This window comes from Balearica regulorum, chromosome 8 (genome assembly GCF_011004875.1).
Source record: "Balearica regulorum gibbericeps isolate bBalReg1 chromosome 8, bBalReg1.pri, whole genome shotgun sequence".
Classification (NCBI taxonomy): domain Eukaryota; kingdom Metazoa; phylum Chordata; class Aves; order Gruiformes; family Gruidae; genus Balearica; species Balearica regulorum.
The window spans coordinates 7,086,993-7,113,948 of record NC_046191.1 but is presented as its reverse complement, the minus strand read 5'-3'; the positions used below and the strand labels follow the sequence as shown (position 1 = coordinate 7,113,948).

At 40.3% G+C, this 26,956-nt stretch overlaps 1 protein-coding gene across 1 annotated transcript; it reads left to right on the top strand.

The window, feature by feature from the left end:
* The first annotated feature begins 400 nt into the window (after positions 1-400).
* Positions 401-20,935, top strand: SHISAL2A (shisa like 2A). Its single transcript, XM_075759390.1, has 4 exons — positions 401-818; positions 9,049-9,188; positions 15,533-15,611; positions 20,480-20,935. The coding sequence occupies exons 1-3, from the start codon at positions 637-639 to the stop codon at positions 15,562-15,564; spliced, it is 354 nt and encodes a 117-aa protein (XP_075615505.1). The 5' UTR covers positions 401-636; the 3' UTR covers positions 15,565-15,611; positions 20,480-20,935.
* The last annotated feature ends 6,021 nt before the right edge of the window (positions 20,936-26,956 follow it).

The window sequence follows — 26,956 nt, the reverse complement described above, 5'->3', positions numbered from 1 at the left end:
TAAAAAAAAATAATAATTATCTAAGATACTAATAGGAAATGCCCTCTGAAAAGAGTAGGAGACTGGTTTCTCAGAAACATTAATTATTATGTGGAGGTTTTTAACCCTCATAACGCCAAGGGGTCCTGAGCACAACTGAGATGTGATGCCTCTCAATTACCTCCTTGCTCTGGCTGTCCTGAGCCCCCACCGAGGCTCGTGGGTGAGAGTGGACCCCCGAAGTCTCTCCTCGAGGTGGGACCGAGCGCTGAGGGGAAAACCGAGCCCCAGAGACGCTGGGGTGCTGCCTTTGAGGTGAGCAACCGTGGGGGGGGGTGGGGGGGTGGGTGTCAGTCCCGCACGGCCCTCTCCTTACCCCCCCAGCCCCTCCCGGAGGGACGGGAAGCGTTCCGCTCTCTCCCTCACCTCAGGGCGCGGGCGGCTCCCGCCGCTCCCCGCCTTGCGACGACCTCTGGGGTGGGGGGACGCGGCGGGTCCCGCCCGCAGCCAGACTCGCCCGCCGCCTGCCCCACTCTTCGCCGCCGCTGCCGGCGCAGCCCCCTGCTCGCCCGAGCTCCGCCCGCTCGCCGCCCTACCTCCCACCCGGGTGCCGCCGGAGCTGAGGCGCCGGGCAGCTCGGCGGACTGCCGCCGCACCATGAGTGCCGAGTGCAGCAGCTACCTCAACGTTGACAAGGTGCTGGTGAGCGGGTTCAGCTGCCCGCGGACGGGCGGCGACGTCCGCGCCGTGTACTGCTGCGGCTTCCAGGACGTCAAGTACTGCTGCGATGACCCCCACAGCTTCTTTCCCTACGAGCACAGCTACATGTGGTGGCTCAGGTAGGGGAGCGGTGGCTCCCGGTCCCGCATGGCGGGCGGTGGGGAGGCTCCGGCCAGGCGAGGCTCGGCGGCCCTGTGGGGCGGGCGACCCGTGTTCGCCCGAGCTTGCCTGCGGGTTTGTGTTTGAGGTACTTGTAGCCGGGTACTTTCAGGCTGCTTTTGTCCCACTGAGAGTAGCGGTAGAGCTGCAGCTGCTGCCCAGAGATACTTCTGCTTGTGCCAGGGTGGTTTCTGAAAGAAAAAAAATCGTGGTCTTTGTAAGGAAGCGCTGGGAAACGCTCAGTGCCTGTGTACAGAGCATCCGGAGTGTCCCTCTGCCCTTTCCGTGTGAGGGGAACGGCTGTGTCTGTGCCTGAGCGTGTAAGATGCTGCGTGCATGAAGTTCCCAATGACTTCAGCTACTTTTCTGTGTGTGGTAAGGTCTAGCACTAAATAACTTTCCGCTTGGAAGATGGCAGACAATCAGACTTGTGCTCTCCTGGGTCAGCGCGGCGATCCATTTAGCTCTGACTGGATCTCCAGCAGTGGCAGTGAAAGCTGCACACAGCCAGCCTGGCTGCTGTCCGTGCCTGATTCCCCTCAGGCTCTTCAGCATCCATGCTGGCTGTGTCAGGGCATTAGTACACCTCTGCATGGTGCTTTCACTATCTTTTTATGCACTTGTTATCCCTGATTTTGTCTAATCCCTTTCTAGACTTGCTTCTGCAGCCCTAGTGGCAGCAGTCACTACCTACTATTTGAAGATACATAATTTTATCTGTTTTATACTGTTTCCTACTAGTTTTCTGGAGTGCTCTCTAGTATTAGTATTGTGAGATCTGGTGAACAACAATTGCAGGTTCAGTTTATGCACAATGTTCAAAATTTTGTTTGGTGTATCAGTTCTCAGCTTTCACCTCTCCAAACTGAACAATCTTAGTCCTTTTGGATTATCATTGAGGCAGATGCTACGTCCTGCTGATCACTTCAGTTGTCTCTCATCTTTACCATTTTTCACTCCACAGCATTATTCTTAGAGGTGCATAATCTGGAAGCTGCATGCTCAAGATGTGAGCATGGCAAAGTTTTTCACAGTGGTAAAATGCTGCCTTCAGTCTTGCTCTCAAAATCCTTCCTGTTGGTGGCCAGCATTTTGTTGCTCATTGACTCTGTGATTTCAGTGAGCTGTCAATGATGACTCTAAAACTTTTCTTGAGTTCAGAACTGCCAGTTCAGAATTCATTGTTATGTAGGCTTGGTTTTGTTTATACGTTATGTACACTGAAGCTTATCTACATCACTTTTTCCTGCTTACTCAGTTTTACGCAAATCTTCTAACATTCCTTGCCCTCGTAGCATTTGATCACTTGTAGGGGCTAAGGATCATCAGGAACTCAGATTTTATTCTTCTTCAGGACGTAGTTGAAGATGCTGAATAAATCAGTCTCAGCACTGACCTCTAGTGACCTTTATAGTGAAGAGACCACTTAGCCCTGTGCTTTGCTCCTTATTCTTTTAAGCAGCCTTGAATCTGTAACAGAACCTTTTCCCCAGTCCAGTGTCAGTTTAGTCTTTTTAGTCCCAGCTTCAGTGCAGGGCTTTGTCAAAAGCTTTTTGAAAAATCTCCCTCTGTCTGCTGGGTGCCTTTATCCATCTGCTTATTGACACTTAATAGACTCCAGCAGGTTAACAAGGCAGTACTTTTCCCTCATAGTAATGCTGACTCTAATGAAAGATTTTATGTTAGGAAGCAGCAAGTGCCAGCAGCTTCCTGAGGGCAAAATGTGGTAACGAGATGGATGGGGGTTGTGTCTTCACCGTCAAAGGACCTGGCCCTCCTATCCAGGTAAGGTGAGCAGGGCAGGCCTGGGCATTGTGGCTTGGGAATAAGAACCAGGGTCAGGTGCAACCCAGATGCACTCAGCGCCCTGACATTGTGTTAATCTCTTGGCTTAGTGATATTATTCCTCTTTTTACAGATCTTTCTGTCTTGCCAGGGATGGGAGACAGGTTTACTAGTCTGTAGTTCCTGGGTTCCCCTGTAGAGCCCTGTTATAGATGGGAGTAACACTCCCAGGCTACCAGTCCTCCGGCAGAGTGGCCTTATCTAATGATGGGTTGCACACCTTGGCCAGCAGTTTTGCAGTTTTACATATGGTTTCCTTCTGGGATCTTGGGTGAGTGCTATCCAGTACTCTGGGCTTACTGTCATGTAATTCATCTTGTCTAATGTTTAGTGTATAATTATTTAAAGTTTAGTTTGTCTGGAACAAATAGTGGGTTCAATGTGGGAATCTCTCAGCCATCTGCAGCTGTGACTGACACAGAACTCAGTTTCACTGATGTAAGAAGACATCCTCAAGTATCCTTTTTACACTTTTGTCAGCAAATAGCCATACTGTTTTAATGTTAAATGATTTTTTTTGCATAGTCTTTGACTATTTCAGTCATGGGGAAGCCTTCTCAAGATGACAGAACTACTGAAAGATTAAGATAAAAAAGTTTTGCTCTTGCATCTGGATGAGATGTTGTAGTGAAGACCGTTAAAGCTTGATCTTTTAAGAAAGTACCTCAAAGAACTGGATCCCATGAGAGGCTTTAATGAAGCACCTCTCTGAAGGATATTCCTTTACAAAGATTTTCTAGGGTCTGAGAAGTGTGACTGCTTAGTCTCCGCCTAGGTCAGAAATTTGGACCAAAACTTTGAAACTTAAGGATTTGTTCTTTTTTTTTTCCTCTCTACCATGGCCCTAAGCTGCTGAGAGGATCCGAGGAAATTGCAATTGGTGGAGTTTTGGTTGTGCTTGATTTCTGCCATAACTGTCTATGTCCATCATAGAAAAGAGGTGAATAAATACAATTTACCTCTCTAAGCAAAGTTACTGATTGGTTAGAGTTGAAATTTGTGTTTTCAGAAGTGTTTTCCAGTAACAAATCAAATCACAATTTTACTAACACTGGAAACCCTATGGTATTACAGCACTTTGAAAACTGTATGCAGTTTCACATGATAGTTCCATTAGGAGTTTAAAGAAAACATAAAAATAACATTTTCTGGTCTTTCAGAATGTTTTGGTGATCACTGCCTTGCTTGTCTTTGTCTCAGACTTACTTATGTCAGTATGTAACAACCATATGTTAAAATAATCCTTCAAATGCTTCTTACAGCTCTTGAGGACACAGTTTTAAGACTTGAAACCCTTAAGACTTAAAAGTATTTAAAAGTTAGCCAAATCAGACAAGGTAAGTCTGGAGATTGAATGTACTGAGGAAGGGAAAGGAGTTGAAAGCTCCAATGGGGCAATTGTTGCAGGTTTTGCTTTACTCCAGAGCTTTAAGTTTCTCATCCTAAATCTTCATTTGCTTGACTCTCCCCATTAATTTGAAAGCAGTGGCTGAATGCACCACCAAATGGTTGGTGATATCTCAGGGATTACTTGTTTGACACACCAGTAGAATTTCAGAAAGCTATTGCATATTTCAGCTGTGTTTTTCCTGCTGTGGGAGACATGTTGCCAGACCACTTGGCAGCCAGCTTTGGTGGAAGCAGTTCATGGAGGAAACCAGCGGCCTAGGCAACCTAAAGCAACAGTCATTTGCAGATCTACATGATTCTTTTTTGCCAAATCACTGCCGCCTGTACTATGTTTAAGACTTATAGGCTACACTATCCCTTAGCAAAATGGAACCATCTTTTCCCTTCCCACTCCTGCAAAAACTGCAGTCTTTAAGTGCATCCTAACACCCGCTGTACTAGCAGCTGCTGGACAACCATAAATAATTGACCTTTGAGCAACTCAAACACATTTCATACTTCCCCTGAATTTATTATCAGTAATATTTAATTTCTCACTTTCTTTTTTTTTTTGCTGGTACTTAAAATCAGATAGTATAGTATTGTTTTTGTTAGAGCAGCCTAGGTTCCTTTTGCACATTTCTTGAAAAGCTGAGCTCAGCGAAGAAGAGTGAAGGTTGTGGGTTTTTTCTATCTCTTATAGCAGTCAGGAGCCCATGGAAAAGGAAAGGGAACATTAGTAAAAGGCAGAGGTGTACAAAATTGACCAGAAGGTTATGCAGCTTTTGAAACCACAAAACAAGATGCTATAAAACACTAGTGAGCAAAACACTGAACACACTCTTCAGAGCCATGTGCTGCGCATGTACATGTAGTCATCATGACATCTACTTTACCTCCAAAGCTGAGTGGAAGAGGAGAAATGCTGAGCGTGTAGTATTTGTACTGAACTGTGATGCAGTTAGGTTCAGTCAGCTTTTGTTTCTCATTGTTTTAAAATATCTTAGAATTATGTTCAATTAAGTTTTACTTTGCAAATTTAACAGCTTCTTTCAGTATCAAGTAGAATTACAGCATCCATTCCAAATCCGTGCCTTTTATAAGCTTCATGTAATATTACATGTTTAAAACTCTGGCAGACCAACTATAGATTGTATTCAAAATGCTTTATTAATTAATACCCATAAAACCATGGTGACTTAATGCTGTAGCCAAGCTTTGCTTAGCTGTACAGATCTCCAGGACTGTTTTGGCTTTTCAAAATAGCAAGTCTCTTGTTTCGGTATGCCCATTCTTCCAATCTCCTGGGAATATTTATCTCTTTAAGCTTTGCATATACTACATACAACACATCACTGCAGCAATTGCATTAGGAACATCTGATTCACTCAGATCCAAATGACTAATGAGCTTCATTTTAATCTATCTGTGGAGGTACTGCATCTGTTTAGACAATACTTAAATTTTTCCTAGCTGTACTTGGTGTGGATGGACTAATTTTATGGACTAAAATAACTGTAGGTGTGTGATGCTGACCATCCACTGACAGAAATGTCAATAACCCACTAAGCAGCTCTATGGACAGCAGCTTGGGGAGCTGTGGAGAGTCTGCTGACAGAGTGGAGCCTCTCTGCTCAGTAAAGCCTTTGGCTGTGCAGAGATGTGTGGCAGTGCTGCGAATGTGTACGTGGCACTCGGTGTGATAGCAGTAGGAGCATCAGTGAAAAGTGACTATCTTTATTGTATGTAGAAAGTAACTTGGGAAAGTTCTGTTTGGTCTGTGGCTCTTCTACCAAACTTAGCATTGCTCATGTTCAAAGAGTTGTGTAAATGCTACCAGGGTTACCCCTAGGCCTTCATTGCTGTTTTTATGCCAGATCATTGTTTTGAGGGTGGGTGGGTTGTTAATGAAGAGAATTTTGCATGCTAATGAGGCATGCAAAGAGTGACTTTTTAGTTTGGTTGTTTAATGTCTCTACTGTCAGAAGACTGATCTTGAAGACACACCCTGAGGCCTGTGGACTGCTGGGTGGACTTTAAACAGTGTTTAAGGTAAAGATGAGAAGATGGCAAAGTGGGTTTTAGCAAGGGGTTTTCTAGATACATATGGACCACAGTAATTGCTGAAGTATCTAGGTGACATGCTGAAGGGCTGCCTCTGTTTTCAGAGGAGGGTGATCATTAAATGATCATTAAAATGATCAATGATCATAGTTATTTTGGTATTTTCTTTCTGGTAACAGTTTTAGATATTTAAAAAAAGAAAGAAAAGATTGTTCTGGTTAAGAAATCTTCAGTTTTCAGAGCTGTGGAAGGCATACTAAATTCCTCTGAATTAATTCAATAAATTAAGAAACACACCCCCACCCCTGAACTTTAACCCAAAATTAACCTTAAAGAAATTAATCGTGTGTTCCTTAGATGGTTTAGCTTCAGCACATTGAGAACAGTCTGGTATTGAAACGTTTAAAAAGAGTAAGTACAAACTGAATCTTAATTTCTGATTTAGGAGGTGGAATCCAGGGTGTCTATTTGGTTTTGTGATGCTGATCTCCATGTTTTGGGTGAGGTTCACATTGCTGCTGAAGCATGATACACACTTTTAGTACCATATAACCTGTGATATAAGTCTTTAACTTGTAGTAGGAAATACTGGAGAGTTACCCAGGAACTGCTTTTCTTACCTTTGCCATTTATAACTTACAAAGCATCTTAAACAAGTTATGTGATGATACTGAAGATGCATTGTGCTGTACAATACACAACTGTATTGTTAATGTCATCTTCTACAACTGCATGGAGGAGAGCTATAAACAAGAATTAATAGATTTTGGAATAGAAATAAACATAATTGGTATGTACTTGATCTAGTCAGCTTTAGGACAGGTGACTCTGCTTAATGTTTGGATAATGGTGAGCAACCTGTTTTGTCCTGTACTGTAGACTGTTATTTAAAAGGAAATTTAGAATAGGACTAATATTGACATGACCAAAAAAGCACAAATACCTATTTCTTGAAGAGCCTTTGGGTTTGTATTACTTCCTCAAATAGATTCAGCTGTGAAGGTTGTTCTTGGTTTGGCTGCTCACTTCGGCCTCCTGTAATGTAGTGTATTTCTTCTGTTCTGTCCATTTGGGTCAAGGTGTTCCAAGTGAAAATGCAAAAATGAGGCCAGAACCCAGGTGAGATCAGTGACTGTAAGGATATATTCAGATTCCATATTAAGCAGAATACTGCTTGCCTGTAAGTTTTTTGCTTGAGCAAAAAAAATGATGAGGAAAAATTTGCTTAATACATGCATATATACACAAACATATAAAAGGACACTGTAGTTCATGCAGATGATAAATACCATGAAAAATCTTCATAAGGATAAAGCTGTTTGTTCCAGAGCCAATGATAACAAATGATTTTACTTGTGTGTGGAGCTAGATGTTGCACAGACCTCATTAATGGATCTGACTAATGAGAACTGCATGTTAAAGTCATACCAATATCTGTTCTCATCCTGCTGACATGAAGAGTTTCTCCTGTGGACATATCTGTCTGTGTAATTGGAGCTTATATAGAAGCTTTGCAGTAGCTTGAATGTGAAATTCATAAAAACATCTTGAGGCACAATTCTTCTCATCTCCCTGCAAGGCCACAGTAGAAGTGACTTCTCACTCATAGTGGTGATATATAAAGGCATTTTTATCACTAGAGGATGGAGTTCATAGAATGTAAGACACTAATCTCTCTTATGTCCTTTTTACATCTGTCAAAATTGTAAATACCACAGCAGTAGTATAAGGATTCTCAATCCTTGGACTCTTTTCATCTGTGACCAAAAGCCCACTGTTTAATTTCAACAGAAGTCAGTGTCTCTGGCTTGAGTGGTGGAACAGAGGACTGGAACACTGAAGGCATTAAATGGCCCAGGAGAAGATAGCAAATGAGAGTTAGACTGTATTGCAATTGGTCCTTTATTTCATTGTAAGAATTTTATATTAGGAAAAGACTTGAAAAGAAGGGTGGAAATAAGGAAACTACTACAGATTTCTGTATATACATATACTGTCTCACTGAATGTCTATGGAAGCACTATAAAGTAGCTTCTATTCTGCAGAGGTAGTATCTTGATAAAATCTGTATATACTACTGTGTGTTTGGCCTTCTGAATATTCAGTTCCTGCTCCTTTGAGGCCTTTGATATTGTGTGTAAATGAATCTTTAGGGTTTTTTTACCCTGATAAACGTCATGGAAGAACTCCTCCAATCTTGATTGGAGATTTACTGCATTGACACAAAGGCACAACAGTGATCACAGTACTCCACCCTGCTCTACAGAGCTGCTAACAGAATTGAATAACATAGCTTGTGTGTTTTTATCCCATTTTTCATGGGCATGGCATTCTTGGTGAGAAGTCTGTGACAAAGGTGTATGTTGCTTAAAGTGCTCTAGTAGGCTGCTCTTGCAATAAAAATGGCATTTCAGACCGAAAATATGGCTTTAATAGTCATGTTTGAGAAAAAGGAGTATGTATGGGCTGCCTGAAGTTCTGGAATCCCTCTTTGTGTGTACATGTGATATTTATGTGATATTATGCTTATCTGGGAATATGCACTGCATTGGAGTAGGTTTTGATCTCATCGATGCTCGTTACTACACAAAGTTATTTCTGATTTTCATAAACACAGTTTAAATCAGACTCAGGAGTAGTATGCGTAGGTAACATGAAATGTCACTGAGAGACAGATGTTCAACTGCTATGTAATGACATTGACCCCTCTGAGGGCAATGAAATAATTCCAGTTTATGCAACTTAAGTATTGAGCTTTAAATGTTTGTTTACAGTAAAATACAGTCATTCCCCTGCCTAAGTACAAATAACCTCCAGACATCATCCTGACCATTGTTTTAATGGGCATCCCAGACTGTTTGTACAATTAATTTCTTTGTTTTTCTCTTTTAGTGTTGGAGCACTTGTGGGCCTGTCAATAGCAGCAGTGGTCCTCTTTGCTTTTATCATCACTGTGTGTGTTCTATGTTATTTGTTTATCAGCACAAAGCCACGCAGCAAACTGGATACTGGTTTAAGCTTCCAGATGGCAGGTAAGCCCAGTTGTTATTGACATATATTATCTCCTGCAGGGGAAAAGCCTTACTCTGTCTTTAAATGGATGTGGAAGAATCCAGCAGTGTGTATTTTCTTTCTGATGGGGACCTCAAGACGTAGTCAAGCTATCCTGCTGTTTTACCTTCTGAATGAAATCTGTACCAAACTCAAATGAAAAAACTTAACACAAGTTCAGTATATTTATTTGGTAGTCAGAAGCGTGTAAAACCTCATAATACTGAGTAAAGGTGTAAGAAATAAGTCCCTTTATCAGGAAGAGGCTTAATGAGTTGCTCTGGATTTCCTGTCAAGAGTACATAAATATATAGTAGTGATTTCATTCTAGGAATAAGAATCACAAGAGATTTTAAGTGTATTTTCTTGTGACAGGGAGAGATCATTCTTTTCTTTGTGTCATAGGATTCAGTCTTTGAAATAGACTCTTTGTTTCAGTCCCAGTAGTCAATACATTTGTGCCCAAACTGCATCAGCAGATGCCTGCGGGAATGGTGTATGTAGCCAGCACTAGCCCACTGGCATGGGAAAACCTGTGGCTGCTGCTACATTTCACTACATTTGTGAAATCTGACTGCAAGTTGGGATGGTGGGATGAGATGTGGTAAGTTTCACCCTTTGTCTTGGACTCCCTAAACGTTTAAATGCGGCTTCAGTAGTTCAGCCAGTAAAGTTGTAGGAAGTAAAGGGAATATTATGTGCTTAGGCCTCAGAAGTTGAACAAGTTAAAAAAGGGGAATAATTCTTGGAAAAAGTCCCCTCACCTCAAATTCTTTTTTTTACTAGTTTTTCAAATGCTTCCATACCTGCATGGCAATAAATGACCAATGAGTTACTGTAATTATAACCTATTGTACAGCAGTAAGCCCCCTCCTGAGTGTCTACTTAACACAGTCCACTTCATACCAAACTTCCTATGTCTCGTTTTGCTCTCCAGAGAATGCAGGCTTTGGCCTAAAAGTGGTTTATAGGGCTGTCAGGAAGTGCAAAGCCTTCCTTCGGAGCTACATAAGCTGAGCAAGCTGCCACAGTAAAAATCACGCATTCAGCAAACTGCTACTAATCTCCAAATTGACAACTTGACACCTGTTGTGGAGTGAAAGAGTGGAAATAAGACCTGCTACCTAGAATGGCCTAAATAAACTCTTGGGTGGGATGAACAACATGCCTAGTGATCTTTTACAAGATGGTTGAGTTCTAATTATAAATTGGCATTATGCTTTTGAATGTGTTGCTGTTTAACTTCTTCCCTCAGGTTTTCCTGCTATGGCATCAGCTCTTGATCCATTGCTAGGATAGCAGTGCTGTTTTTCTGATGCTTCGTATTTTAGTGCCAGGCATGTCTGGTGCATGGGGAGCTGGGAAGGAGGCAGGTGCTATTACACCACTGCGGCCAAGTGATTCCATCTCTCTCTCCGGACTCGAACCCTGCTGCAAAACCACATCTTGCTTTGGCATTAGACATCGTTCCTCTCTTCCTATCGTGAGGTGAACAGCACCCCAAGATCCCCCACTGGTGACCCAGTGTTCACGTAGGGGTCCTGTGTCTCATGATTCCAGGTGTTAGGCCTCCAAGAAGCTGAGAGATCTTTGCTTTTTCCTAACCATCTCCTGTGTTGTTTTGAGCTTTATTCAAACCACATTACTTTGTATTTAAACACTGTTTTGACTTTGCTCTCATTCTGTATTTTTCACTTTTATTATTCTGCTTCTTTGGCTGCTCTGAATGACAATTATTTCACATCTAAATTCTGATAGCTTTAGCTGTTGATGAGGTGGGCTGCCAGAAATTGAAAGCCAGTTGCTTTGCCAAGGTTGAGATATCTTTGAAAATGTTGAAGGATTTCATTGACAAGCCTGAGTGCTTATCTTCATCGTACTAGGGTTTCTTTTGCATGGAAGTCATGCAAGGTTTGTGTATCTTGAGAGGGCTAGTTAGCTGCTTTCAGGCCTGAGGAACAATAAAACCAGCCTCTGTCCTGCTCTTTTTTGTTCTTCTGAGATTTAAGCATAATCATATATAGGCAATAAAAATGAATTTTAAAAAACCCCAATTTTTAGAAGCTTCAGAAAATTTTAGGCATGAGGACTGAGTTTTAACTGTAAACTCAGTTTAACCCTGTTTTTTCTGAACTATTCTCATCCTTAGATGAAGGCTGTCACACATTAGGTGTTGTGCAACATCTATACCCCTGGAGCATTCAGAGAGCACTCATTTATGAAAGCAATATTTTAAGTTATATTCAATTTCACCCATAATCAGCTCAGTTGGAGTTTTGTATTTCGTTAAACACACAATTGATTGTATGCTTTTCCTCATTCATGTAATAGTCAAAGTTGGTCATTGTTCTGTGGGCTCATCCAAAATCTAAATATAGAAGTGGAATTGTTGGATTTTTACAGAAATAATTTCAAGATTGATCATAAATCTAACAATAAACTGGATGTACGGCCTTTGTTAAAGCTTCTGATTTTGCAAAAGGCAGATCAGCTGGAATTTGCCTCTAATCTTGAACCAATGGTTTTCAATACCTTCAGTATCAACAGATATTACATAGAAGGGTTTCTGAGTTAGCTGAGCATGTTGCTAGCTATAGCACAAATTAGCATTTTAATCTCAGAACTGAATTTCAAGAAAAATGAGCTCAGTCACTGGTGTGGTGTAGATACATTGAAGTATCATAGCGTGGAGTGCAGAGCAGATCCCTTACATGCAAGACAGTGTGTACAGGCAAACGAGAAAATCCCATATCTCAAGGAGTTTAGTCTAGTTTCTTATCAGATCTAGTATTAATAAAAAGCAGCAACATACTTCATCTCTTTCAATGAAATCTTCTCCTCTTACAGTCAAAATCTCGGATCTTTATACATTGCTTTCTTACTGTTTGCACTCAGAATGTGAGGTTCACCTAGGATTTGGCTCTTTGGTTAATGGTCTGCCTTACTGAAGTGTCTTACACAGTTTTTCCTCTAACCTCACAACCACTTTTCTGAAGTAGGGAGGTACTATTAGCCCTATCTTACAAGGAGACAGAACTGCAAAGTGGTGTAATATTTTTAATGCTTTGTGTGTCAATCTAGACACTAATGTCCAGTGGAATTTTGAACCAGAAGACCTTTGTCATTTTGCTTACGATACCTCTAAAAATACAGTTCTAAGACTAGCTTGACACAATTCTGTGGTACAGAGAATTGAGCTATGCTTTTTGACACCAAGGTGAATATTCAAATCATTGGAACATACTTACTAGCATAGCAAACTGGCTTTTTAATCATACAAGTTGCTCAGTAAGCTCTTTATGAGAGAAAGGATTTTTCATTGAACTCATTGTAGGTGTTTCTGTTTCTCCCATTTAAAGTCTGGAGAACTGTAACAGTCCTTCTTGGTAAACAAAGGCCCCAAAGAAATCCAAAGCCCAGAGAATGCAAATATTATGGATTTTCCCAAGATGAAAGGGAATTTGGTTATATGCTTTGTTCTCCTTCTAACAATAAAACTTCTCTTTGTGTAAAAGGTTTATCCCCTTCAAAATGTAGGCAACTGGGGAGTCACAAGATTGCACATGTTTTGTTAAGGCTGAGTGAACAATGCTGGAGCATCTAGGGAAGATGAGGATGATTGGGTACAGATTGCATAATTGTCAGGAGAGGAATATTAAACAGGCAGAACAGGAGGAATCTAGAGGCATATCTGCTGCTCAGCTCCAAGAGAAGGTGTACATATGCTTCCCTTGAACAGGCAGCTGATAGGAGTGGCCATCTGTGATGGCCCCTTAAAATGGGTTTTACCATCAGAGGTAAAAAGGTAGATAGAGACTCTCCACCTTGGTGACCCAAACAGCTTGTAAACACATTTTCTGAGTTGCTCTTGTATTTCTGCCAGCATTAGTCTGCAAAGACCTTTGGGGCCAAGTATCCTATACCACTGCAAAGTGAGGATAGCAAATTACATTTTACAATGGTAAATAACATTTTGCTATAAAACTTAGCATAGGAAGACCTCTAATGCATTCAGACTCAGACAGCAGGGACCTTTGAGTTGAAGTGTGAAGAGAACTGTGGCCTTGTAAATTACTCATAAGTGCTGGCAAAAATCTTCTTTAATAGAAGAGATGATTTCCTTGTCCTGACAAAGCAGTGACATCGTATGCAAAAGTTCATGGTTTCATTACATAAGGAAAAACTCAACTCAAAAAATAGCCTGATGACTTTCCTATCCTTATTTCTCTCTTTAATTAAAAATTCCTCATGGGGCACTATTCAGATATATGAAACATTCAGATATTTTGATGAAAAATCACCAAACTCTGACTTTCTCCTCCTTAGCTCGGTAGAATTATCTGATTCTATTGGTTCTGAAACCAGATAGCCGCTGTCTGAATTCAGAGACACTGTGCTTGGATTTTGGAGTATGCATTGATATCTTTGCTTTCAAGGTTTATCAGTAATTTCCACTATACGGTCTTTGTGCAGCTGGCCTTAAATTTTTCTGAGTTAAGCCACTTTTCTTTTTGCCAACCATGTACCTCAGGTATTGGTATATGGGAAAATCAGCCAAATAGGCTCAACTATTAAAAAAAAAAGTGGGTTTTTTTTTCCTTCAGGCAATGAAGTAATTTCCTATTTTGGAACTAGGAATTCAAATTTAGTGGAAGAGTAGCATTAGCTCAAAGTTACATCACTAGGAAAGATTAAATTGGGAAATTTAAAAGATATGGAGTCCAATTTAAACATTTCCAAAACTTTCTTGTAGCAGTGAATTTTTGCAGCTCATTAAGAACCAGGTTTTTACTGCAAAGATACCTGTAGATGCTGTAAGCTGATTTAGATATGAAATCTTGACAGGCTTCAAAAACAAGGTGTCTTCCTCTAATAAGGACTTTTTACTTTTTGGGTTTGCTTTTTGGTCACAGCTGAAATAACTTACTGAAAAGATTTTGGCTTAAATATTATTGTACAGATTTTCTTGAAATGTCAAACTATCACATCTCATTGATATTTTGAAACAAAACTGTAGGGTTTTCAATTCAAACAATAAAATGCAACTTTCAAAACACTTCAAAAACAAATAATTCCTTTGCCCAATTTGCCTTGTTTCAGTTTTTGAATGAAAATATTAGAATTCTCAACTTTTCATCCCTATTGGATATAGGGAACCTTTTTTTAATCCCTTCCCCACAGGGTGCTTGGGGAGAGATATGAAGAGGGAGCCTTGCAGGTGGGAAACATGCACAAGGTTGGAATAACTAAAGATTTAGGACAGAGAAAAGAGATGGGACTCAGTGTGAACTGAGTTGGTTGTTCATGAAGATGGAGACTAGCATGGAAAGCATAGTAGCAGAAAATTAGGACTGGAAACAGTGAGGAAAGCAGAAAGGGAATGAAAGAATGAATGTAAGGTAAGAAAGAACAGAAATGAAGTTCAAAGTGCGGTCAGAAAAGTCTTTCCTTCTCGAGCTTTGCTTTCTCTGCTGTCAGCAGGTATCAGTGAAAACCACTGGCAGAGCATCTCCCTTTTCCCTTCCTGACAGTGATCCATTGCAGACTGCTTTTGCTTTGGTTATTCTGATCAGTTGGGCGAACTCAAGTTTGCACTCAAGTCTGCCCTGACTATAAAGGTTCCAGCTCTGCTACTCCAAGCAGGTGTGTCTATTAGTTATCTGATGGAATTTTAATGAACTATTTATTCTAACCTATAAAGTTGTGCTATGAAAAACAATATTCAAATGCTACTAAGCTTCAGAACCAATGACTCAAAAAATGGGAGATGCCCAGAAAAATCTTAAGTTCTGGCAACTGGTGAAATGCCTAACTAAAAATTGCTTTATTTGTTCCTGTCATCCTTTCAATCTTTCTGAAAAACAAGGGTGATGCTTCTTTCATGCAAAGAAGTATTGTGAGCCTCCCCCCCACGCAGTACTTTGGGATCACTGGATGGAAGGTAATAGTGACTGATCATGTTTAGAGAGGGGCGAAAGTTTGAGATTTCTGATCTGTTTTCTTGACTATGGGAAACTTTTCTCCCATTTCTTTTAGGAGACTGATTTCCTGCTACAAGTCCTACTTATACCACAGTGTTGCTACCTTAAACTGCTCTTCATCTTGATGTTTATTCCTTTTTAACACAAGCAATTTAATAATTGCAGCCTCCCATAGGCTCAGGAATGGAAAGTAGAATGGCTCTGGTCTATCCCATCCTCTAAAGATTGTTCAGGAATCTTCCAGGAACTATGTTTTTTCTAGTGCAGCAGGCACATCTATGTATTACTCCTTGTAACTGAAGGAAGAATAATGCTATTTTACTAAAAATGCTTTTGTTTTACAGATAGTGAGACTAGAGGGAGTTCGATATGTTAAAAAACAGAGGCACTGGATGGATTCTACCAATGCCGTAATGAAAATAGGTACAGTGAGAACATTTCTTTTCATCTCACTCTGTTGTATTTGTATACCCTCTGCTCTGTTTTATATGGTGATGCAGATTATGATAAGCATTTTTCAAAATACCATGATTATTTGTGTGGGTTTTTAGCTTTCTGAAAAGCACTAGCAAACTGCCTGTTTGATTTACTTATACATTGCCCTGATGCTGTCCGTGCACAGGGAAGTACCTGCAGAGACTTGAATAGAGTCCTTCCACAGAGAAATCTTTGATTTACTGTACATGAATACTCCTTCATGGTTATGTGCCAGAGAAGATTACATTCCCCTTATGCTATCTTTGTCCTTTCCCTGATTCTGTCCAGGATGCACCAGAGCTTACTAAGGAGGCAGCCATTGTAACTTAAAATAAATTCTTTAGCAATGAACTGCTAGAAAGGCACCTGTGTGACAAAGGGTAAGAGCAGTGAAGTATCTGGTGGGTAGTTTAGTCATATTCTGCTTCTCAGGGATGCTACCTATGAGTGCTGAGTCAAGCCTGATAGAAAACTGAAGGGAGTTATCTTGCAAAAAACGAAGTTTCACATGCTGACTTAATTTTTATGCTGAAATTGTGTTTAAAGGTCAAACTGCCTATGGCACAGACCATGCAAAATAGTATTTAAAATGTACACCAGTACAGATGAATTGTATTTCAGACTTAAGAGGAATTTATGAATAATGCAAAAGACTTCAAATAGCATGAAACATGCATTTTACTTTCTGCAGGGGGTGAAAGCTCATGGCTAAATGGCCACAGAATGTGAGAATAGCTGTAGATCAGCAGTGTCTGTCACAGGAAGAAAAAAAGTGGGCCTGTTTGCTCAACAGTTGTTCTTAGATGAGCAGGAAAGTAAATGTATCAGTGTTCCCTGCTTCGTGTATTTTTCTTATACCCTTAAAAAGCCATCCTGTGCATCATAAGTGCAAATGCATTTTTCTCAGTACTTTTTATCAGCATAAGACGTTGGTTTGGGCTGCTTGTCATCATGAAAATACTTAAGTGTAGCAAAACTCATTTTGAAACTCCTAACCACCTCCACACATTTTTTTTTTCTGCTGTTGCAAATGAAGTCGCTTGTGGGAGAAAAATGCCATGGGAAGACTAAAAAGGATCCTGCAGTCAGAAAGCCGTCTGTAGTGAGAAAATCCAAAAATATCTGCAGCAAGTGCTTAGTACTGAGAGAAGACCTCAGTTCAGGTCTGTGAATGTGGCCTTGCTTTCTGAAGGCCATAAGCCTCTCACTTCCTCATGCTTCAGTTTGCCTGCTTTCCACTGTGTTATAGAGACTAACGTATATGGAGTGCCCTGAAGTGTAGCCTTCTAACCACAATTGCTTACAGGGAAGAAGAAACAGAGGGAGAGCATTGAAAGGCCAGCTGCAAAGGACTTTCATAGGGTTTGAATGCATGCGTTATATAAAAGACCAAAAATTTAGAAGCTTTTTTGTGGATGAATTATCCAATTATTTTTGTTGGCAAAATGAGGCTGATATTTTCATGAAGACTCAAAATACTTGAGATCTCTCCTCTAAAATCAGGAAAACTGTCCTTAGCCTGTGAGCCTTTTTGCTTCCAGATCCAGAATGGAGCAGCTGGGAACTTTCTGTGAAAATGAAAATGAATGCCAGGATCTCTAATTGTTTTTTGTCTGCTGCTTTTCATACTGTCTGATTGTTGCAGATTTCATGCCCTCACCTATTATGGGGAGCCACTTCACAATACAGCAATAAGCCAGAGTCCTTTAGTGGCTGCAAACCTTCACTGCTGTGAGAAAGCCACATGTAGCAATTAGATTTGATTTAGCATGCATAGTTCCTCTGCCAAATTCACTGGCTTTTAATTAGGAACCAGGAACCACTGACACCCTTACAACTTATGTAGTTCAGCATACAGTTCAAGCTTGTTTGCATGCTTTTTTCCAACAGAAGGGCAAACACAGCTCTTAGCTTTAAAAAGGGAAAGGAGAGGACCTAGGCAGCTGGAGGCATCACTTCTAACTTGGAGTGATGATATAGCAAATTATTAAACAATCAAGTTATGCACAAGAACAATCTGACACAGATTTCATGAAGACAAATCATGACAAACAAGTCTAATTTCTCTTGCCTGTCAGATAAACAGGAACAAGTAGCTATGACCTACAGGTCTTCAGGAAAATGCAGAAAAGTTTTCAGTGGCTCATTCTCAAGCACGTTTTTGGAGGGAAGGATATCAGTACTCTGTCCCAGTACTAAGACTAGTAAGAGCTTGGCTGAAGCAGTAAAGTGCATATGTGTAAAATTTATGGATGACACTGCTCTGGAAAGGTTTGCAAGACTCAGGAGGATAAAACTGCCTTTCAGAATTATCTCAGTGCCCTGGAGAAATGATCTGAAATCAAAAAGGTGAAATACAGTAAAGATAAAAGCAAAGTACTGTACTTAAGGAGAAATCAAATCCTCAAATATACCTAAGGGAGGATAACTAAGTAATGGGGGGGGAATATCTGGGGATTTACAGTATGCCATAAACAGAGTATTGATGTTCTGGGCTCTCTTAGTCTGAAATACTAGAGGGGAACTGTATACAGGATGTAAGGTAATTACTTGCTTCAGTTAGTGCTGGCAGTGCCTCTGTTGCAGTAATGCTCTTCAGTGTTCATGTACTGGAGAAGAGAGAAAACTAAGAAAATTCTGAAGATTTTGGAATGGCAGAACAGGCTTAAGCTGGCTTGAGTCTAGAAAAGGAAAGATGAGTGACAGTGTTCAGTTATATAAAATAGAGGACAGTGATTATTTTCTATGTCTGTGGTAGGCAGGGTAAGTAATGTGCTGAATTTCACATTGAAGTAGATCCAGATTTAGTAATAAAAAAATCTTCCAAAACTGTAAGGGTAGAACTATTACTGGACCAGCAAATGAGGCAACTTGTGGGACTTTGTTCCAAGGGCATCTGGAACAGGCTAGACTCTCACATGTCAGAGGTGAGATAGAGGAAGGATCTCTACAGCCTTAGTGTGCATGAGGCTGTGTCTTAGCACCAGGCATCCCTTAGGCCACACCAGCAGCCCCTGGCTTTTGCTAGACTGTGTCCAGATCTGGGAAGGAAATGTCTGTCAAGCTGGTCTGAGTAGAGACTGTTTTGGGTGCTGTGTCAGGCTATGTGTGCATCTGGAGAAAGAGTGATGGCCATAACAGGAAGATCTCCTAGGGAGCTCCCTCCTGATCTGGTATTTAATCAGAAATTCTGTATGTGGAGATAGAGTAGGCTATTTCAGTTGGAAGGGACCTACAACAATCATCTAGTCCAACTGCCTGACCACTTCAGGGCTGACCACAAGTTAAAGCAAATATTTAAGAGCATTGTCCAAATGCCTCTTAAACACTGACAGGCATGGGGCATCAACCACATCTCTAGGAAGCCTGTTCCAGTGTTTGACCACCCTCTTAGTAAAGAAGTGCTTCCTAATGTCCAGTCTAATCCTCCCCTGGCCCAGCTTCGAGCCATTCCCACATGTCCTATCACTGGATACCAGGGAGAAGAGCTCAGCATCTCCCTCTCCACATCCCCTCCTCAGGAAGCTGTAGAGAGCACTGAGGTTGCCTTTCAGCCTCCTTTTCTCTAAACTAGACAAGCCCAAGGTCCTTAGCTGCTCCTCACAGCTAAAGGACATTCCTTCCAGCCCTTTCACCAGCTGTTTTGCCCTCTTCTGGACACATTCAAGTACCTTCACACCCTTCTTGAATTGTAGGGCCCAGAACTGCACACAGTATTCAAGTTGAGGCAGCACCAATCCTGAATACAGCAGGATAATCACCTCTTTGGGAGCGGCTGGTTATACTGTGTGCGCTCCAGGATGCAATTTGCCCTCTTGGGAACACTGCGGACTCCTATTGAGCCTGCTGTTGACCACATGAAAATACTGGGTGGGGAGGGTACAAGTCTAAGTTTATATGTGTCTCATACATTTTGATTTAAGTTGGTCAGGAATGTATAACCATCCTCAGAGCCTTAAGCAGAAGAAAATCTAGAATCTACAAAAAGTATCACTGGTATCTCAGGTAAGCATCGTTCTTCTCAATGAACCAGTATCAGAGTGATGTTCTTTGCTGGTTAGGATGCTCTTTGCTGCTAGTTGCCATCTGCCTTGAAATCCAAGATTTCACACTTCAGAACTTCTGTCAGTAGCTGAATTAGCTGAGATTTTTCTGGCCAAACTTCAGTGCATGTCCATTGTTTTTTGCATATCCAGACAAACATCTGCTTAACTCAGCTGTACCAACAGCTGTTGTGCTTCACTTCAGAAGCAATCCTGTTTTAGTGAGCAGTAGAGTAGTATCTTTGTATAGAAAATCTTCAGTTGTAGTTTGGAATATATTTTGGTATCCTTCAGGATTAAAGGCACACATTGTGAGTATGTCTATCATAAAGAAATATGTGATCTATGTAGATATTAGTGGTGCATTCTCAAAGAGTCATTGCATAGAAGTGTTAGATGAATGACTCTGTCTTTATCTGCTAAGCCTTTTTTGTTTTGTTTTAGCACCATTGTGCCTTGAGCCTTTATCACGTGCAAGGTGAAATCCTTACTTGCACAACAGAGGAGCAGCAGCAGATCTACTCCTCCACATACATCTTTAGAGGAGGCATTTAGTGTCTCATAGCTGTAGTGATGCCCTTCAGAGGTGTAGTTCTTCACATGATAAAGGTTAGGAATATGAGATGCTTGGAAAGAAGTAATCCCAGTGAAATGGATTGAGATGTGTGGTTTGTTCTGGATTTGTAGGCTCTCCTTATTAACTCTGTTGTGCAGCAGAGGAAAAAAATCCCCTGTTCAGTCTAATTCTTAACTGTTATTGGTATTTTGCAGATACAAAGCTGCATCTTTTACAAGGCCCCCACTGAAACAAGCTGTTGACAAAGCCAAGTGGCTTCAAGAGATTTCGTGAGCCACAAGGATGAACTGTGACTGTGAGCCACAAGAACCTGACTCATTCTTCCAGAGATGTTTCCTGGTTGTTACAACCAGAGGCCAATCTGAAGCTGTGCCAGGATTATGTATTTGTGTATGGTTACTGTACTGGAAGTAGTATATTTTGATTTGCAAATTATTGTCTTTACCCAGTGCAATTCCAGTAAGGTAACAGAGTTGTCAGGCAGAGCAGAATTTGGCATACCATGTTGACCAAGTTTTATTTTAAGCTTTCCCTGTGCACCATCTTAATGTGGTGTCTTCATGTCAAAAATATGGTTGTCTTTAGCCAAATGTGATTGTTCAGTGCACAAACATGTGAATGCAGTACCTCAATAAAATCTGGCATTTGTTTGTTGTATTTTTCTTAATGCATCATTTTCCCTCACCTTTGTTTCCTCAGAAGATTCTCATGGATCTTAAAATTACTTTGGGAGAATTTTCCAACAAAAAAGTGAAGTTAGAAAAAGTGAATTTTTTGTAGGGAAGTTTTGATTTCAATAGCTGTTTTCATAGGAAACAGTAAACACTGAAATGAATTGAAATAAACATCTACAGACCTCTTGCAGAGCAGTCTTCATACTTGTTTTGAAGCAAACTAAAACTTTTCCAGTAGTGTTCAAGGCCGGAGCACTAATTCATGAAGTGTTGAACTTCCCTCAGGTAATCAAAGAGCTCTAATTGCACATTGTATTTCCCCAGAAGTCTTAGGAACAACCAACATAGTCTTAAGTCTCGTATTTGAGCTTTCAAGTCTTTAGAGCTTTCAGGCTGCAAATTGTGAACTTTAATGATTTCTTTTTATCTTGTGAGGGTCTGTTAAGATCAGCAATCGAAAGAATTTCTGAAATATTTAACCATGTTGTTTATGTGAAGGTAGTGGACAGATTATATCTTCCATTTGCAGATGAAGCCTAAAATATTTACCTACTATGTCAGTTTTGTCTCTGGTTATACTTCAACTTTTTAAAACTAGATTCTTATCTGCTATTTGGGAGTAACATCTTTGTGCATGATAGTGCTTGAAATTTAAACTTCTTTACAGCTATCTGGTGGTATGCACCAAAAAACTCCAAGTTTTTCTAGTCTAAGCTACTCTTAAGTCACATTATGTATGTGAAATAATGCACCGGTGCCTCTAAAAGAAATAGAGAATTGGTATATGTTCTTTCTACAGCTGTTTGCATATACTATCTCACTAAACTGGCAGTTGTGAACTGTGGACTTCTAGAAAATTAAAACCATGTTGGATGCAAGAAGAAACTATTTTTATAACAATAGAACATAAATCTGGTCTTCCAGGCTTACAACTTTCTTGACTGGGACCGTCAAAGAGCAGAAGGGAAAAAGATTTATGATGTTTGCCATATGGTTTTCTTTGAGGATCACAGTCCTGAGACACCTTCTGGAAGTGTATGCTTCATTTTAAACCACTGATAAAAGACTTACAGAACATGAGAGAAAAAAAAAAAAGAGGATTTAAGTTACTTCAACTTCATACAAACTTGAATTAGTGCTCTTGTAATTTTTGAATTGTAAAGTAATAAAAGATACTCTCTTTGGATGTTGCAGATAAAATTATCTTTTATTTTTGTCTCTAGGGCAATTTTTAAATCTTTGGCTACTCAAGTGATGAGATAATTTTTCTCTCAGATATTGGGCTTTTTATTCTTTTTGAGTATCTTAAAATACCAAAGTAAGAGAAGAAAAGTAAAACCAGAATGCAAAAATAATGTTTCCGGTTCTTTGCCTACATCTGGTGCCTGTTTATGTTTTCTGGTACTGTTAGGAACATCTATTTCTTTGGCCCTTTAGATAGTTATTTTGTAATTGAAGGTTTCTAAATGTCACAAAAAAGTACCTCCCACACTGGTTTGATTAGGGGATTCAGTACACTGCCCTTAACAGCTTTCAAGCGTAATGTGTAGTCACAGCAAGGGTGGCTCCCTCTGCTTAATAGACATAATAAGGCTTAATGTACTCATTAGGCATAAGCCCTAAATTTTGCCCTATGAACATTTTAAGCTTAACTTGTTTAAATGACCATAGTAAAGCAAACTCAGGGCTGTTCTGCTACAGTCAGCCATACAGAAGCTAATAAAACTCACAGGAATTGCTATGAGCATTTTTTATTGTTTTTCAAAGTTAAGGAATTTTTCTAACTGTAAGGGCAAAATAAAAATGGGAGGAGAATTGTGTAACAGTATGCAACAAGCCTCACGACGTATGGGATATAGGAAGTGTGCTTTTTTGTCTGTTCGTTTATAGATACAAGCAGCAGCCCCTGATTGGTTTCACTGGGACCAGGCTGGTTGGGACCCACTGGTAGTTCTGGGACTGGCTGCGTCTGTCTTGGGAGTCACACTGGCAGAGATGGCAGCTTGTTCCAAAATGGTCTATCCTGCTCATCCTATCATTCTTTTGATACTTCAGTAATAATAACTGGCTATCCACTTGTAATCTTTAATCTGACTTTGGGTCTAGGTAGAAAATACCAAATCAATGGTTCCACAATATCAATCAATACTTAATGACTTTCATATTTAATCACCTTATTTAAGTATAATTTCTGAAAGCTTTGGCCTTTGCAATTTCTAAGTTGTGGAAGAAAGACCAAAGAAAAGTTACAGTTTTACTGAATTAAAATAATGCCTGTTTTAATTGTTTTCCTAACATGACAAATGCTAGAGATCCTCAAGATTGTTCCATCCTTCAAGTTTTGGAAAACATGAGGCAGGAAAAGCATAAAGATTTTGCTACTCTGTAGGAATACAAATGAGACACTTTTAAGTTTTCATGTGTTAGCCTGACACTCACAGAAATCCTGTCTCTCTTAATTTGAGGTAAGGAATTTAAAATTTTTTCAAATAGATTTAGAAGTGATTATAGCTATAAGGTCAGAGGAGTGGTCAATTAGTAGGTGTCTGTAGAAGATCTACTTGTTCTTTTCCTAGCCATTTGTTTAGAAATTTAGAAAGTTAAGAAAAAATATAGACTTCATATTTTAACAGATATTGAATGGTTGGATAAAAATCCATTAAAATATTGCATTAAAAGCAAAGGACGAGAGAATTCTGCAATGACAAGTTTTTGGAAAGTCAGATCCTCGCCATATGAAGCTATTACTGGTTCAAAAAAGAGATCTTTGCTACAGTGAGAAACTGAAAAAAAGGAAAACCTGATCTGAACAACCACCAGCACTGGGATCTGTCCAAGTTTCCAACCACCATTTATTTCTGGAGTGCATCTTTGGAAACAAGGTGCTGGTTTCTAGTGGTCCACAGGATTATTGCACTTAGCTTCCTTCTGTCATTCTGTTCCTTAGTGACTATGAAAGTGTGGTCTACAGGTAGAGATAATTGATTCATATATATATATGTGTTTGTGTCTATATAGCACATTTGTATACAATGGCTTTATATGGGTAGAATCTATCCATGTGTCTCTGAGTCCATAAGTCTCTGACCAATTTACTAAAATTTACATTTGAGTTATGTTATATGCTTGCTACTTAAAAACATCTTTCTAGTCTTCTCCATTATTCCTATGCTTTTTCCGATCTGCATCCTTTAGAAAAAACTGTTGAAGAGCCTTGCTTTATATACACAAGAGTACATTTTGATAGCTACAGTAATACAAAGTGTTAAAAAAAAAGGTTGAAGAGCCTTTTTTTATATACAGAAGAGTACATTTTGATGGCAACAGCAACACAGTGTTGAAATTGATTAGTGGAAACAGTGTAAGTACAAAGAGCTGCATATAAGCACCTTTTTTGCAGCTGATGTTTCAGAATACTCTAGCTGAAGAGTATTTTAGGAAATCACAGCTTCCCTTTACCCCTTGCTAAAAAGAAGCTAGTGGCAATAGGGGGGGTGTGTGACTGTCTTTAATGTTAAGGGGCATGGAGGTATTGATGGGTCAGCATCCTGAGCCCTCATTCAGGCAAAATTTGTATCAATTCCAAAAGGGTGTGCAGAAGCAAGACCCAAGGTTTGCCCCCAGAATTAGAGAGAAGCAGCAGGAAAGAGCAGGAAGGTGGCTGATGAACATTGTATGTTGTCAATTCTCATGTTTACTATGATAATCTGGATTCCACAGGTAACACTTTGCAATGACATGGTCCTTTGCCATTATCTCTGCTTCTATGTTCTCCCTTTTGTTTCACATAGTGTGTAGCAGATGGAAACCCTTCAAATGTTCATGTAGGGTCAAGAGAGTACCAAAATGGCTCTCCAGATGGCTTTCAAATAGCTATGGGACTGGACTCCATCCGGGAAACCAGAAAAACCTTATGGAAACCAGGCCTCAGGTCAGAACCGTCCCTGCCCAAAGTTGTGACTTAACCCAGGGAGGAGAGCGAGATGTTCCTCTTGTTCCTGATGACTGCTTGGTTCTGCAAACAAATGTAAGGTAAGTACATTTCCCTTAATGAATGCACTGCAAAATGGAATCAGTATTTTGTCCTAAATGCATCAACCACAGAAATTTCAGTAAATTGAGTCTGCTCTTTTTACAATGTTGAATCAAAATGTCAAACCAGCACAACTCAATTATAGGAGAGGAAATAAAGCAACATGCTGAATACCAGCAAGTTATTTATGAAATACTTCAAACTGACAGTGCCGTAACTACCTGTGGGAAATGAGAACAGACAAGAGCACAGATTCAGCTGTGGGAAAATTGACTCAGAGCAAAAATTGACTTTGTTTGCAAAGTTTCAAAATTCAATTTTAAACCCCCTCTGAGCTTTATAGACTGGTTGCACCCTTCAGTCTGATACTGGTTTTGCTAAAGAGTTTTTTTAGGTGCAAAGTGAGGGGAGGGAAAGGAAGTATCAGAATGAATTTGGATTTTTAAAAAAGTAAAGGAACTTGATATTTGTTCAATGCAATATTGTTTTGCATTTTGCTGTTCTTAAAGAAGATCAGTCACCCCAAAGTCCTTTCTACAGAGGAGACAATATCATTTTTCTTTGCATTTTGAAGCAGAGGTAAGTACCTAATTCTTTATTTTAATGATGATAAGAGATAAGGTGCAGTGACTTTAATGTCACATGAGGTTGTATCTGAGTGCTTCATATTGAATTAAAAGCCAGATATTTCCAATGAAATAAATAGCTTTATTTATGATGAAGGCAACAAATTCAGAATCTCTCCACAATTAATGGGAGACATTAAGTAACTCCAAGAAATACATTTGGTATTCATGCAATACGTTGTTTTTTAAAAGTAGTGACAACAATTTGAGCCACAGTTGGGAAAACAATTACTAAAGTTACTGGTTCTAATGACACAGGTCACCTCTGAATAATGTGATTCTTCTGAAGGGCAAGTTATTAGGTCTGGTAATTTGTGAATATTTCCTATTTTTTATTTTCTCCATTGGCATGGGAAGGCAGGAGCTGGGAAAAGCAAAGGTCATGAGATCTGGTTAAATCTTTTGAAGAGCTGGGTAAAGTAGTACACATGTCCTACAGATCCTTACCTCTGCACCTAAGGATGGACATACTAAGCCTGAGCACAAGCTGGTGGCAAAGCTGGTACAATACTGTGGTAGGACTGTGATTTTAAAGATATATATACTATCACGATGTATCCGTATCATGATGCTAATCTCATGCTCCATGTGGGGCTGTTGGTGTGGTTTGCCTTGGTCTTGCTCTGTCTCGGCTTTCACTCTTTCCTCTGTCTCCGCAGGGCTGTAGCGGTGCCTCGTATGGCACCTGCGGCAGAAGGGCTGGAGGCAAACAGCACTTTCCTTCTCTTCCCCATCACATCCTGCTCTCTTCCCAGCAAAGCAGCAGGGCAGAATTGACAGCTTCATCTGCAGTTGTTGGGTCCCAGGAGAGAGGTGTGCTCAAGAAGGAAATCCTGTATGCTAAAAAGTAACTGCAAGATGGAGAAGTTTCCAGCAAGTACATTGTCTCCCTGTGATAGGATTGGGGTTTATCATGGATGATTGCAGTCCTCCAGTGGGACTGGTTAGGAAAAAAGAAGTGAAACAAGAAAGTAACCCACAGTCCTTTGAATTTCTACTGACCTCTTCTTCAAAAGCTGTAATAGTGCTGCAGAGTGTGGGAGCAGTGTGACACTTGTTTGATATCAGCATCATGAAAAATTCAGCCCTGTCCACCTGTCCACCATTCTAAGTCTCAGTCTGACAACCACACACCATGGCCGTGTTGATGACAACAGTGTGTGTGAGTCTGTGAGAGGCACAGATGGAGAGGAAATGCCTGGGTTTGTGCTAGAACTGAGGGAATAGATGTAACCACTGCTGTGAGTACCCACTTCTTACCCCACAAGAGCCAGGGTGTGAACTCAGCATCTGGCAGGGTAAGACCCACCCAAACTCCTTTCTAGCAGCTCTTGAGTT

Coding starts and splice junctions, on each gene's coding strand:
- SHISAL2A (XM_075759390.1), top strand. CDS start 637: ATGAGTGCCGAGTGCAGCAGCTACCTCAACGTTGACAAGGTGCTGGTG. Junction 819..9,048: donor AGCTACATGTGGTGGCTCAG/GTAGGGGAGCGG, acceptor TTTCTCTTTTAG/TGTTGGAGCACTTGTGGGCC. Junction 9,189..15,532: donor TTTAAGCTTCCAGATGGCAG/GTAAGCCCAGTT, acceptor TTTGTTTTACAG/ATAGTGAGACTAGAGGGAGT.